General features: G+C 53.2%; 4 protein-coding genes across 4 annotated transcripts; 2 read left to right on the forward strand and 2 right to left on the reverse strand.

Annotated features, from left to right (window-relative positions):
- Positions 1–2,985: 2,985 nt before the first annotated feature.
- CCOS01_09348 (uncharacterized protein) lies at positions 2,986–3,282 on the forward strand (the record flags this gene model as incomplete). Its single annotated transcript, XM_060457507.1, has 1 exon — positions 2,986–3,282. The coding sequence occupies one exon, from the start codon at positions 2,986–2,988 to the stop codon at positions 3,280–3,282; it is 297 nt and encodes a 98-aa protein (XP_060312207.1).
- A 2,606-nt stretch (positions 3,283–5,888) lies between these two features.
- Positions 5,889–6,265, forward strand: CCOS01_09349 (uncharacterized protein; the record flags this gene model as incomplete). Its single annotated transcript, XM_060457508.1, has 2 exons — positions 5,889–6,079; positions 6,181–6,265. The coding sequence occupies 2 exons, from the start codon at positions 5,889–5,891 to the stop codon at positions 6,263–6,265; spliced, it is 276 nt and encodes a 91-aa protein (XP_060312208.1).
- A 4,535-nt stretch (positions 6,266–10,800) lies between these two features.
- CCOS01_09350 (uncharacterized protein) lies at positions 10,801–11,160 on the reverse strand (the record flags this gene model as incomplete). Its single annotated transcript, XM_060457509.1, has 1 exon — positions 10,801–11,160. The coding sequence occupies one exon, from the start codon at positions 11,158–11,160 to the stop codon at positions 10,801–10,803; it is 360 nt and encodes a 119-aa protein (XP_060312209.1).
- Positions 11,161–12,468: 1,308 nt separating this feature from the next.
- On the reverse strand, positions 12,469–13,188 carry CCOS01_09351 (uncharacterized protein; the record flags this gene model as incomplete). Its single annotated transcript, XM_060457510.1, has 1 exon — positions 12,469–13,188. The coding sequence occupies one exon, from the start codon at positions 13,186–13,188 to the stop codon at positions 12,469–12,471; it is 720 nt and encodes a 239-aa protein (XP_060312210.1).
- Between the last annotated feature and the right edge of the window lie 601 nt (positions 13,189–13,789).

A 13,789-nucleotide genomic window follows, 5' to 3' on the forward strand; every position in this document is an offset into this window, starting at 1 on the left:
TTCCGTGGACAACAAATTGACGACGTCTTGGTACTGACGATATCGGAAAGAGGGGAGATGAGGATGATGGCATCCACCTTGGCCTCGAACCCTAAAGATCAAGTCCCAAGTCTAGCTGCGGATGGTCAAGGCAGAGCCGGTGGGATTGGGAGTCTTGGACAGTAGAAGCATGGATCAACCCATGGCACGGAAACTCTTTCGAAGTGACTCCATCTACGGATACAGCTTTCGTCTGGACTCCCAGTTTGTTCGTTTATCCGTACACCAGCAGACATTTTCGCAGGTTCGTTCATCGTGGACGCGTATGATGCGAAGACCCCGCTTGCGATGGGGCCGGACACAGCACGATATCGGGAAACCCTTGGCGAATCTCGAAAGGGTTCCCGAATTAATCACAGTCAATCCCGCAATCTCGCGCCTGTAATGTTGAGCCGGAGCGGGAGCTAGGTGTTCGCAGACAGGGCCATTGCCTGGAAAAGTTGATTGAAGCATCCGTGGCCAGCCGGCAATAAGGACGGGACAAAAGTGGGTCGATCCCGGGATGAAGCGGAGCGACGCTAGTCCCAAGATGTAGCTTCGTAAGACGGGCCAATCCCGAAGCTCCAAAGCCCCTGGTTTTTAGCCTCTTTCCGCAGGCCAAGCTTTGCAGACCCTACGGAGTATGAGCCTGTGTAAGTACCTAGGTATCCCGTGGAGACGGGAGGTGAGTGTTCCCAAAACACGGGTCAGTGCACTAAACTTTTCTGATGATTTCCAACGCAGATGGGTGATGCTTTGGGGTCCAGGATCCTTTTTTCTTTTTTTCTTTTTTTCTGCTCTTCTCAATCTTGAGGTTCCACGGACCACCGACTACGGTTGCGGTGCTAATGCTAGGCGGCAGGTGCTCAATGCCAGATGCTGGGTCTACGGAGTACTGGCCGGGTGTGTCCAACCCAAAGGGAGGGGGACTCAGACTTGGGATACACTAGCTGGACCACTCTACCCCTAACCTTGCCTTGGCTATATTAAACACTGAAGCGTGTGGTCCAACCAGCATCAAGAGAATTCGATTGCCTAGAGGCGAGTGGGGGAGTCTCGTGGCCGAGCTTGGTCATTAACGAACGGAGCAGCCAGTGAGAGCCCGTCGTTGATCTTTTTTCTTCGCTACGCAGTGCTGTGCTGTGGTACGGATATTTCTCATCTTGCGCCCGCCAAGAGGCGCAGGCAGGGTGGAGAATCCATGGGATTTCTTCCATTCGATCTTCCCATGTGAGTTGACTGGAGAAAGAGTCCTACCCAGCCCCAGTCCCGGACCCGACTCCAGAGACCAGGGAACCTTCAACCCCATACTGTGGTCTAGTGTAGTGTAAAACCAAGGGTGCTCTCTCTCCCCTGCCGAGACGTCATCACCAAAGAGGTAAAAAGGATTCAAGGACGGGACACACGGTACACCCCAAGGCCCAAGGGGACAGCCCACCACCCAACCCCAAGTCTCTCCAGCCTAGAGGCGGGACGAGGCTATTCCGGCTACCAAGCCACAGGGCGAGGTGCGCCAGCGCCGTTTTGGCGGTGTCCCGCCCGCAAGGCACACACGGCAAATCGTCACGTCTTTCCTGCATCCTTACCCGTGTCAACGTCTTACCGCTGACTTACGTTCTGGCGGTTGGTCTATTTGACGTGTGTGGACAAGAGGTGACTCGTATCACGGAACACTGAATGCGCGTACTTGGCACGATTTGTTGATATCTTGCTATTTGCAAACAACAAATTCGGATATGGCATTATCAAATCGCCATGGGAGACCTGGATGGACCACGTCCGGAGTTTCCATGGATCCCTGCCTGTAGATAGGTGTGTGTGTGTGTGTGAAGATATACTACGTATTGAGCATCCGAACTTCAACATCGTTCATTGCAAGGATACTTGGATCCAAGAAAGCGGTCGAGACACAGATTGATCCGTGCAGACGGGAATAAGATAGAGTGATGTGTCGTGAAAGAGACTGGTGAGATTGGGGCCACGTCTTGCTCCGGCTATCGTTGGCGAATTCCGGTAATTCGTACGAATTTCTTTTTGATCATCATCATCATCACCATCACCTTGGTCGTCCTAAATCCTACCCCCTCGGTCTGGATCCTCGACATCGCGAATCCTTCAGAGCGGAACCAGTCACGAATAGTCGATACAGGAGGCCAAAATGGACAAGGTGTCGAAACAATCCTGGACGCTGGAAAGGGCGCAAGGTGCTTTAGGTCGGCCGACAGCCGCGCTGTTCTGGTGTGTGTAACTATGAATTATCAATCTCGAGACAGGGCCTTCCCCTTCCCCCATGTTGACTTGCAACTGCAACGTGCGCTTCATCTGCTTGTTTGGGACGCTCGTTCTCGGCCCCCAACCAGCGATGGTGACTCTAGGCTCTGGCTCTCTGTAGTCTGTAGGCGTAGGTGTGTGTCTACTGGTGACTGGGTAATTAGGGGTGGTATGTAGACTAGGAAGAGGTACTTCTGAGAACTACGCCGTACGCCTACCTTAGGGTAGTGCGGTCTACCCTTCCCGTGCCTCTCCAAGGACCCCAAAGTCTGCCAGGAGGGGGCCAAATGACGAAGGCTTCCACGTGCTTTGTAAGACGTCTATTTTTGCAAAGTCGATTAGCAAGACGATGCCTGCCCTCCTATTCGTCCGTACTTGCTTGCAGTCACACAACAAAGTACCTGCCTTGCCCCCCCCCCCCCCAAAAAACCTCCGCATATTCTTCCATCTACCTCAGCCGTGGATGCGCGGATACAACCTTCACCTGCGCTCCTTCGGACGAAGTGACCCATCCCATCGTGCACAGTAAACTGGGAATGTATCCGTACTTCGTACCCATCTAACCCTTCTGTCCTAACCCCGTCCCCGACCCCGACCGGCCCCCTTCCCAAGAATCACCACACCTTCAAACATCCTTCTCTCGCTCTCTCTTCGCTGGACCTGTATCGTACGGTAACCTATACCATAACCCCGTCCATGGAAACCATCGACGCCCGCAATACCTACCCTACCACCCAACCCCTGTCTACGCCGGCCAGCCGGCTCCATCGCCAAAACACCCCTTGTCCCTGGATCTTCGTCGCAGCCTGGGCAAGCCGCAAGGTCGAAAGCTCGCAATGGGTGGGGACCTCGGACTTGGGTTCCACAGGAGAGGGTACGAATAGGCACCCAACAAAACGTGTATTTTCTCTACGGAGTATCTGTAATTGCTGTACAGCTCCAACAGGGCTGCATTTCCCATCGCTTGATGCTATTGCAGGGACGCGCCGTTAAGGCCGTCGGGTTCAGACATCATCAAGCGCACACCTGACCTGACCTGACCTGACCTGGCTTCTAACGACTTATTTACGCGCCAGTAACCACCCCTCCTCTGTCGCACCGAGAACGCCTATAGTATGCCATCACCATCACCATCACAATCTCCATCTCTGAGTGGCCCGCCGTTGCATGACACGTTGACTTGGCGATATCCATCTCCGAAATAAGGTCCCAGAGTGTAACAAGACCTAATTATTTAGCTGCTCACTTTTAGATGCTGCCTGTTATGCGTCGCTGCCGTCCTCTCCAGCCCCGGGCCCAATAAGAAGGATATCACTGGACCGCCAGACGAAGGAGGATCAAATTGATACCCCAGCCACGGTTTATCTTCTCGATGCTATTGCCGAGCTTGTCAGCACTGCACTTCTCCATCTGTACGATGCGATACAACGTAGCTTCCGACTTCGATTTGCAGGGAGGGGCATCACAACGCCGCAAAAAACCGTTGGACGCACTTGTCCACCAAAAAGGCGGGCGCCATCTAGCTCCCTTTAGAGGCCGTTTATCTATCCATCTGCACTTGTCAGCAATCCAACGGCGGCCGGTCCGTCACCCTGTCATGGCAGCGCGGACCAAAGATGCCATGCAGACGTTGTCATCACCTTCGCTCCCAACAGAGCAGAGCTGTCCAAATCGAGAAACACAACGCACCGTGCCATGCCGTCAGACGTGCGCATTGTCTAGGTAGTTGCGCGAGATGATGGCGCAGCACTGTCGGTCATGACGATAATCCAACGTGTCCACGATTCGGTAGTCCTCACATTCTCCTCTTTGGGCAGGAGATCCTATTCCATTTGCGTCGCCTTTGGCTACCTAGATACATGATTGAAGCAGAAGCAGGAGCCAAACTTGCGAGCTGCCTTGTGGTCTGCCTCCAATTTACTCAACTTCAACGACAACATGGTCTCTCCCTCCAATGTAAACCTTGGACGATCAATAAACATCAGTTGCTAACGATTCTTTTCCCATTGATCAATTGAGCCCGGCACTGCGGATAAAGGTTCGTAAAGGTGGCCAAGCTCGAGCCGTAAGGGACCATGGTGTTCTACATGTTATGCCTTCTCCTGAATATCCAGCCCTACGCCATCTAGATTGGCTTCATCCATCCTAGGGGGGGACAGACAGATGGGCGCATAACGACTGCATCCTCCTCCAGCGAACGAACCCCAGCCCACCACACCGAACTCTCGGGCTTGGAGGCTGTAGCGGTGGGCCAGTAGGATTACACTGCTACACGGGCCCCGGCCAGGAAAGGAAAGGGGGCGCTGCGCTGGTCCCCCTCTACAGGCTATCTGTACAGGCTACAAGGCTCTCATCGACATGGGGGTTTACGACGGGTGGGCGATTGAACGATTGGGTACCAGGCCATGTTTCACGAGACGGCTACCTGCTAAGAAATGTGCCAGCTGAAGCTCTGGGGGAAATCTGAAGAGGGGGTGTTTTTTTTAGGTTCTGACGATGTCCACACACAAGGTGAGGGACAGCCTGGTATCCGTACTGGGTAGGTTGCCAAGCCCGAACATTGGGGTTGCTTTGCCAGCAGGGTGCAGAAATGTCGCGGGTGTGGCTGATTGTACTAGCCGTTTTCTTCTTTTACGGGACTTGGCCTCATTGTGGTCAGTATAGGTATACCATCGTCACATGCGTACGGAGAAGGGGTGGCATGCTGGGATGTAACCATTTTTCATCGCATTACTGTGTAAAATGTTGATGGGTCTTGGCCAAGAGAGGGAGGTACGGATAGAGCTACCTTGGCTAAGAATATGGAGATGGAGATGGAGAGAAAGAGAGAGGCAGCATTAGGCTGCCAGATTCGAGGGAGAGCAAGGGTAGGTCTGAGAAGTCCAAGGCAGTCCAGACCGGGCCAAGGTGCGCGATTTCTCCTCCTTCTCCTCATTCTCCTTGGTTGCGCGGTTGCTGAGGCTATTGAACATCCATACGACCATGGGCACGCATACGATATGGGCTGGTTGGAAGTCTTGGAGAGAGATGGGGAGGCAAACAAGGATCGCCGGGATTGGCAGCAGGTACGGTGTTGTCTCCGGAAGGCCGTTGGGTTCGGGGCAACAGCGGGTCATAGCGGGCACATGGAGCGGGCAACACCCACAAGCACAAGCACAGCACAGCACAGGGCACAAGATGGCAGGTGGCAGATTGGCAGATGAGATGGGCAGTTGAGGTACTCCGTAAGGCATGTCGTAGTAGTCCGTAGGAGTCGTCCATTCCCGTCCGCTTCAAAGCTCCGGAGTCGATCGGGGCGCAGGAGAGCCAGGGGGAAAGGGGGACGCCCCGGGGGTCGTGACGGTCGTCAGGGTTCCGAGACCCACAGCAACCGGGGACGAATAGCTGCGACTGGCCGGCTCGCATTTGTTGCGTGGGGCCTCCACTGTCCGGGGTTGGGGTGAAAGGGCAGCGCAGCGTTTCTTTCGTTTCTGCTGCGGGCCATGCAACGCGACCTAACCGTGAACCACAAACCACGAAATCGCCAAACCGCAGGGTGCAATATGGGGACATATGATAGTAACAATCGAGAATGGTTTGGCTCAGAGTCGCAAGGAATTATGCCCTCCTTTTGCCTGCGTTGCTTGCTTTGGTCACCGCAATACACCATTATCGTCATGCCCGGTCGGCCACAAGTCAAATGGAGAGCACACATAGTAGGACGAAGTAATAGTAGCAACACAATCACTGCCCCAATCACAAATTCATCGGATTCCAGAACTGGCATGCAGGAATCAGATACAAGGTTAAGGTAGGCGAACAATGTGGAGATGGCGTGTTTGCTGGCCTCGGTACATATTCGTTGATGCAAAAAAGTTCCTGAAAAAATCACGTCGTTGAAAATCTGGACAGGCATTTTCCAAGGCCATCATACTGCTGCCTGGGAGCGACCGGTGGACGTTTGGTCTTTAGGCTCCGCTTCGCTTGTCATGGCTAAGCAGCAAATCTCCTCGACCCAGCGCCAGTCTCTCGATGTTGGATCATGGGTGAAGTTTCGTTGCGGCGGTGAATCGCGAAAGTGGATTTGGAGGATGGGCTGCCCCCAATTGATTTCTTGATCTGGGCATATTTTGCAGTGCAGGGTGGAGCCCCCTCGTGGAGGCTCAAAGGGTAAAAGGGAAGCTGAGGGTATTCGTACATAGTTCGTACAAAGTTGTGGGTAGAGAGATGCCATCCCATGGATGATTGTGATTAAAGCCCACCGGGAGGAAACCCCATCATAGTGGATGATGTGGAATCCCTAACCCTTGTCAACCAGGACTGAAAGTTTGAACAACCTCAGCGGGAGGAAAAGGGAAGGGATTGCAGTGATACCTGTGCTTTTTCTTGTCTGTCCGTGCTTGGGGTCGCGATGTCACACTCACGATGTCTGCAGATTGCGATTGCCTTGGAATCATGACGGATAATACGCCGCACCCTCGCCTTGTCGGTTCCAAAACCCAGGGTGTTGGGAGTCCCGTCCTGGCCACCAGTTGAAAGCAACAGCCAGAGGGACCCAGGGCAAGGGGTGTGTCGCTATACATCGTTCGAGGTTTGAACCACCACCCCTCCTCCGGGGAAAGGGTTTGCCTATTTTGGTCAAGCGATGTAGCAAGTATCTTTACGTAGTGATCGTTCAAGTGAAGTGGTCCGTGCTTAAGTAATCAATAGATCAGCACTCCCGAGACTCAAGAGAACAAGAAACGAAGCTGTCTGCTCGGCCTGCTGCTAATCTAACCGTAATTATCCCATTCACAACAGGAGTAACAAGGCAAGGGAGCTCTGGAGAACTGCCCATGTCGCGCTATGGACGGCCCAGCGCCCGCGAGAGGATTTAAGAAGCTCCACGATTGGTAATCAGACGACAACGGCCCGGCTGGGGTGCCAAAATGTGCGTACAGCGTAATCGCTGCGTATCCGTGGACCGTAACGTATCTCGCAGACTTGTTAGCTCGTCTCGATGCGGTAACTCGTGGTGTGAGCCAATGGGAATCCTCTCTCAACCGCAAGCCACGACGAACCAGTCGCAGGACCCAGACTCTCAAAGGACCAAAACTTCTGCCTATGTCAATACAACTCCAGCCTCTGAGCACCCTGTCTTTAGTCTACCTTACCTAGACTGTTCACATAGGTATCGGCTCCATACAATCCGGGACAGACGTGGCTTGACAATCGCCTACCATGCTCTGCCCGTACTGGAAATCCAAGTTCCTGCTGTAGCATGTCTGCCACGCCCAGTAGACACCAAAAGTTCCAGTGATGACAAAGTAGTCATCCATTGACCTGGACTTGACCTGCTTGCGGGAACATGGCAACTCCACCAGTCATGTACCTCACTGGTCCGCCATTTCGATGCGCCAGTGAGATGCTTAATTGCCAGATGGATGCCCGTAGGGCTAGCTTCCATAAGCCACTGGGATATCGGGATGACTGTTGGGATAGCTGATTGCTTTCAACTTCGCTTATGATGCGGTGGATGTACCGGTCGCGCCGCAGTCACCCCGAAGATCCGGGCTTATGTGGCCGGCATGCACGGAGGAAAGGGAGCAGCACCCCCGTTCCGTCGAGACAGCTGTAAGGCATAATCGAAGGCGTTTCTGTCCGTACAAGACATGACCTGCGTCCATGTCGTAGACTCAGTCTTTCTAGCGGTGTAGCTATCTAATTGGAATTTCCCAAAGCAGCATGAGACGTGCTGGTCACAGTTGATCTCGTTGACGATGATGCGCAGAGCATACAAGGTCTTTTGTTCGTGCATCAACTTGCTGCAGCATAAGACTCCCGTCGTAGAATCTTGTGCGTGTAGCCTGTAGGTAGGTACTCGATAAGAGGGGGACAAACGGGCGAGACAATGGGGAATCGGGGTCGACCCCGGGCCTGGTGTGGACTGGCAGGGGAGCGAGCTGTCTTAGACTGCATTCGTGATGCTGATGATTCGCTTGGGTTTGCTGTGTTGTCCCGGGGGGTGTGAAACGACAGGTAAAGAGAAGCGAGGGAATGATTCCATGGAACAAACGAAATTGTTACACAACGGGGCCGACGAAGCAGAAGAGTACGGAACAGACTGGTGTAACTCGTACCTACGCGCGCACAGCCGACGCGGAGGGTGGATGACGAGGAAGCAGGGAGGGGAAAAGGCGGAGGAAGCAGGTTACACAGGGCTTGAAGAAGTTCATGGACTGGGGTGAGGCAGATGGGAAATGGGAGCAGGTCCAGGCAAGAGGCGGAGAGACCAGGAGACCATCAGGCGGGGTCAAAGGAGCTTGGGTGCAGACTGCAGATGCCAAGCTTTCGGTGACGCCGCCAGAAAACGAGGGGCCGTAGGGCTGAAGGAATGGCCGTGGGACGTAGTTGATTGGTCTGTTTGCTTCAAGAGCTTGTGTAACCTCAACCTTTCTCGCTTGCTGGTTACCTGCGGTACCTGGTCACCTTGCCTTGCCTGCATGACGGTACGAAGTAAGGTACCTACCTAGGTACCTACCTAGGTACCTACCTAGGTACCTACCTTACTACGGTACGTACACGAATACCCTCATCCTCCCCGCAGGCCCAGGACCTAGGTACTCCAGGAGGCTGTGAATGTGGCACACTGCTGCCAAGGTGAGGGAGGCAGGTATATCGTTCCCCATGGCAAAAAACATATTCAGTACTGCGTAGAGGTATCCGTACTGCAATTTGCCTATCTGAGAGCCGCCCGCTGTTCTGGCACCCTGCCACCTCACGCCTAGCTGTCCGAGCTTCCCCGAGTCCCGCTGCTTCACCCCGTCTCCCGACCAAGGCCTCTTCTAAACTCCGCAAGTACGGATAACTAGACTTTTCCCTAAGCACTGCTATGCATGTCTTCCTGAAGATCTACGGAGTTCCTGGGCATTCATGCGACATATAACCTGTCATCGCTTTCTTGGGCGTATCTTCGGCGGCAACGCCCGCAGCAGCCCTCGGCCGGATTGAGCAACAGCACATGCTTTGTAATCTAGGAACCCGTGGAAGTACACCACCATGGCCACCTCATGCCAGTACATACCTAGGTGCATTGGTGATGATCGACCGAAATGTCCTTCGCGCACAGAGACATCCAAGGTGTTACACATGTAACCACGCATCACACGCGGGTGTCCTCGCCATGAAGGTGTGCATACCCGCAAGCCGCTTGCTGATAAACCTAAGTGTCTAGAGAAGCCAGAGTAAGGGAGCACGCCGTGTCTTGTCGGCTTCTTGCTCATTTACATCTCATCTAACGACGAAAAGGAGAGGCAAGCATGCCTCCAGGGCTAAACAGCAATTGAAACAGTAGTATCCATACGTGCCCTTTGATGGGAATATCAATAAGACGGCGTTTGATCAGACAAGATGTTTGATCCATCCTAGTGACTCGGTGTTTGGATTTACCAGGGGACAAACACCGACGCAGTCGTTGTAACGTCGGGGGCTCCCGGCGCCGGTGGTGGTGGCGCCACAATAGACCACCTGGAAGCATTGGATCATTTGGATGGTACCTAGGTATTCGTAGCCTCGCCTCGCCTGGCCAAGATTCGTGCAGGCAAACACTTTTGATAAGGCATCGTCCCTCTCAACCAATTAATACCGGCCTGTGTCGTCACAATGTGAATCGGCAGAGAGATGAAACGCAACGTTCGCCATGGCTTTTTGGTGTTTTCCCAGGGTTGGCGAGCCTGCCCCAACAGCAATACAACTGCGGCTCAGCGGACGGACGTGAAACAACGATGGGCACAAATGCGAGTGACTGTGAAAGCCTTGTGATCCGCACTCAAGTTCCGGAGTGACGGGTAATAGCAATTGTCAACGCATGCAGAGCTTGTAGTGTAGAGACCATTGGGCAGATGGTGGTCTGGCTTGGCTATCAAAAACATGATAAAAATGGTGCAGGACTCGGAACCCCGATGCGGTTCGTCCGTTCGTGCCTATAAGCTACACGTGGCTGGCCCGTATCTTGAAGAGTCACACCGGGACTAGGCAATGGGTGCCGCTCCGGCGGAGGTAGCCTGAAGTGCTTCTCTAATTCTCAAATCAACTCGTGCCGGCCATCTGCTTGTTCTTCTCCATGTCTGAGTGTATCACTCTATCTCTGCATCCGTCTCGCACCAGGACAGCTGCCGGCAAGACGTGGCTACGAGCTCGTGGCTGTTTCTTCCTGTGCCTTTGGGCGGCTGTGCGGCGAAAGGGGACCCATCATGCCGTTGTCATTTGTCGTTCATGGCCCCCGATCGCAAAGAAAATCGGCCACTAGTGCGGGACGCGCAGGGCCATTGCGCCGGTACTGTAATTGGGGTTTAGGTGCGTATGGGTATCGATGAATGCAATCGCGTCCTAATCTGTATCCATGTCTGTCAAGACAGTCGGGCAAGGCATCTGCGTACGGGTATCCGTATGTTAGTGCGATATGACCAATCGCGTGTATCGTCTTGTCTGCGCGTGCAACGTCGTCGAGCGGCCGCCTCTCATGGAGTCATGGGCAACAAAAGATCTAGGCAGTCAGTGATGGCCGGTGACACAAGGGCAGGGAGAACATGACGATGGACCCCAGCACGTTGTAGCCGTATGGGCGGGCATCCACTGATCCAGACAACTGCTGATACCTATTGACTGACTGCATGGCCCAATTTGTAATAAAGTGAGCTTCAACGGCGTACCGAGAAAGGACATTGATGGCACCATCATACCTATGCCACCGGGCATACGTAGGCAATTTGTAAGTAGGGCAAGGCACGGCAAGGCACGGCAAGGCAAGGCAAGATACAATGGCGAGAATGAGTTGTATCCGTAATCCGTGAGGTGTGATGTAGTATAGAGCCGAGTTTGTACGAAATGACGAGGTATGGAATATGAGGCCATGGTGAGGAACCTCAGGTACGACTGCAGAGGGGGGGGTTGGGTTCAACTCGCTGTGTCCGGACAAACGGCATGTTAGCCAATTAGGTCGCGGCAATCTTTTCCCCCATCCGAAATTTGACGAGGACGAGCCACCGCCAATTCCCGCCAGATTTTGGTGTGCCTCGTCGAGCTTTGGTGGTGAAAAGGCGGAAGACTGGGGTCTGGACTGCAATGAGCTAAGGTACAGAAAAGGACTGGACGTAACGACCCCTGCACTATTCTGTCTCTCACTTTCCGGACGAAGTACGGATCCAATACGTACTTACCTTCCATTGCTTCTCCGCTCCACCTCACACCCACCCGCACCCGCTCTGCACCTCACCTGCACCGTGCGCTACCTGACCTGCAACTGCAAGTGAACCTGCACCCGCACTGCGCCTTCCTCGGAACCTTGGAACCCATACCGTTTTGTGTGACTCGAGAAGACGGTGCCCGTTTTCGTACTAGCTCGATTAGTACCGTATTGGCGGACTACAGATACTTGTCTCATGGTCAACTACAGCTGGCCTTGAACCCATCTACCTACCATATTGCCTCAATGCAGTGGATGCTATTTCGTTCCTTGAGAAAAAGCTTGCGGTTGACTCACTAGTGGGCTCTCCGTCGAATTGATTCATAATTGCCCATTAATTAGCAAGACACTCACTACTGTAGATTGATATCTAGAGAACTCGAGGTGCACCTACAGTTTGTCTCTTGGTACAGTGCAGCCCAATGAACGACGTAGCCGCCTTGCGCATATCAGGCAGCAGACTTGAGGCGGGACACAAGGCATCGTTTCCTCCTCTACTCATTCGACGAGGACGAAAGTGAGCCGGGCCCGTTGGACTTGTCACGGAAAGTGAGACGTAAGCTCGTAGGGCTGGCGAATAGCGTCCGCTATCCTTAACTTTACTTCCATCTCTTGTGTCACACGTTCTCGTGGTCCGTTCGTTTTGGACCCCAATACGCAGGCACAAGTTGCCAATGTCTTGTATCCACGACGGAAAGTGCGGCGGAGTTTACATCACTCAAGGTAGGTAGCTGCAGGCCCATCATCGCTGCCGCTGTCGATGACACAACCATCTCCGCCCAACCTTCGTCTACTTCACCCTCGAGCAATCTTGAATACACGAAACATACTGCCTTCCTTCGTGCGTGGCGACGAATCAGTCATAACTGCTTTGGGGCTGGGAAATATGCATCTATTCCAAATTGGCTATCGGTTATGAGCCTAATATGGCCCGCGTGGAGGAGCGCCAGGCTCCGGCAGATGATTGGAAGTGTATTTTAAGGCTGAGTTTGTAAGCCTCTGACTAGCCTTCCGGCTAAGCTCATAGACTTTGTCTTTGGGCCTGGATGTCGAAGAGTTGGCTCCTTTACTCTACCCCTTGGTCTCTCTGACTGAATACTCGCGCGCGCCCAACACGCACACACGACGACGCACACGCTGGCCCAGACATGCCCACGATGCCCCGTGGTAACTGTGACGATCAATCCTTCCGCCGACATCCTATAGTGTCTTCGTACTCGCCTCCAATAGGAGCTTGGCTCACAAAAGGCCCCGAGGCCCCCGAACGAAATTCCACACACTCTTCGCTTCACATGGGCCTTTCGGCCTATCCGCGCCAACAGATGTATTCTAGACCCCACGTGAGAAATGGAGGAATCTATCAGGCTTCGAGCGTATGCTAGACTCGTCTGGTCGACTGGGGGCCATTCTTTGAGCCTCATCTCCTGCTTTGCCTTGGAAGGGTATGCTCTGATTTCAGCTCTGCTGCGTTGCACAGTCCCAACTGGGGCAGGCACGGATACAGACTTGCTCTCCCGGCTATCTCCACATACTACTCGTCGAACACTGCGATTTGGAGTCTGACACTTCGTGAGAGTTGTTGACTTCTCAAACAAGGAATCCTGAGCCGTGAGGACGCTTCTGCCGGCGCAAAGAACTTGAGTTGCTGGCGTTTTGCCGTAATAGGTAGCATCTTCAATTATCAAACTCACTGTCATGGTTAAATAAAATGCGATATGTTGATATTTCACTCTTAGAGAGCTACCTCTATCAAGGTCTTCTGAACCGTTTACCTCTCATAGCGACATGAGGGAGCACTTGGTAGCGGACAGACCTTGTGATTGGGAGACCCGGTTTCCTGGAGCATGTCTTTGGTGGCTGAGTTACCTCAGAACCCTATTGGGAATACATTAGGCCGTAGGGCTGACGGAATCCTCCATTCTTCCTCCGAGGGGTCAGCATAGGTCCGAGAAGTATTAGGATCATGTGGCTCCAAACAAGTATCTATGTAGTAAAGGTGCCCTCATTACTTGCCCGTGGACAAACATTCATAGGTATGGGGCTCGTAGACATCGTGTGCCATTGTGAAGAATACCGGGCATTTATTTTCTGCTTCTCGTCTACCTCCCCGAAGCCAATTCTAATCGCTAGATTGTTGTTTTCAAGTTCCAATCAAAGTGACTGCCAAGAAATTGTTCATTGCCCACTCACTGGTGCCGCAACTTGAGCAGGATAACTGGATGTTAGACACGTAGAATGAACATATAAACGCCAGTAATACCTACGAATGCTGGAATTGCGTAGGATGCCCATAATACA

The sequence above is a fragment of the Colletotrichum costaricense genome (genome assembly GCF_030867565.1).
Source record: "Colletotrichum costaricense strain IMI 309622 chromosome Unknown Scaffold_9.1, whole genome shotgun sequence".
Taxonomy (NCBI): domain Eukaryota; kingdom Fungi; phylum Ascomycota; class Sordariomycetes; order Glomerellales; family Glomerellaceae; genus Colletotrichum; species Colletotrichum costaricense.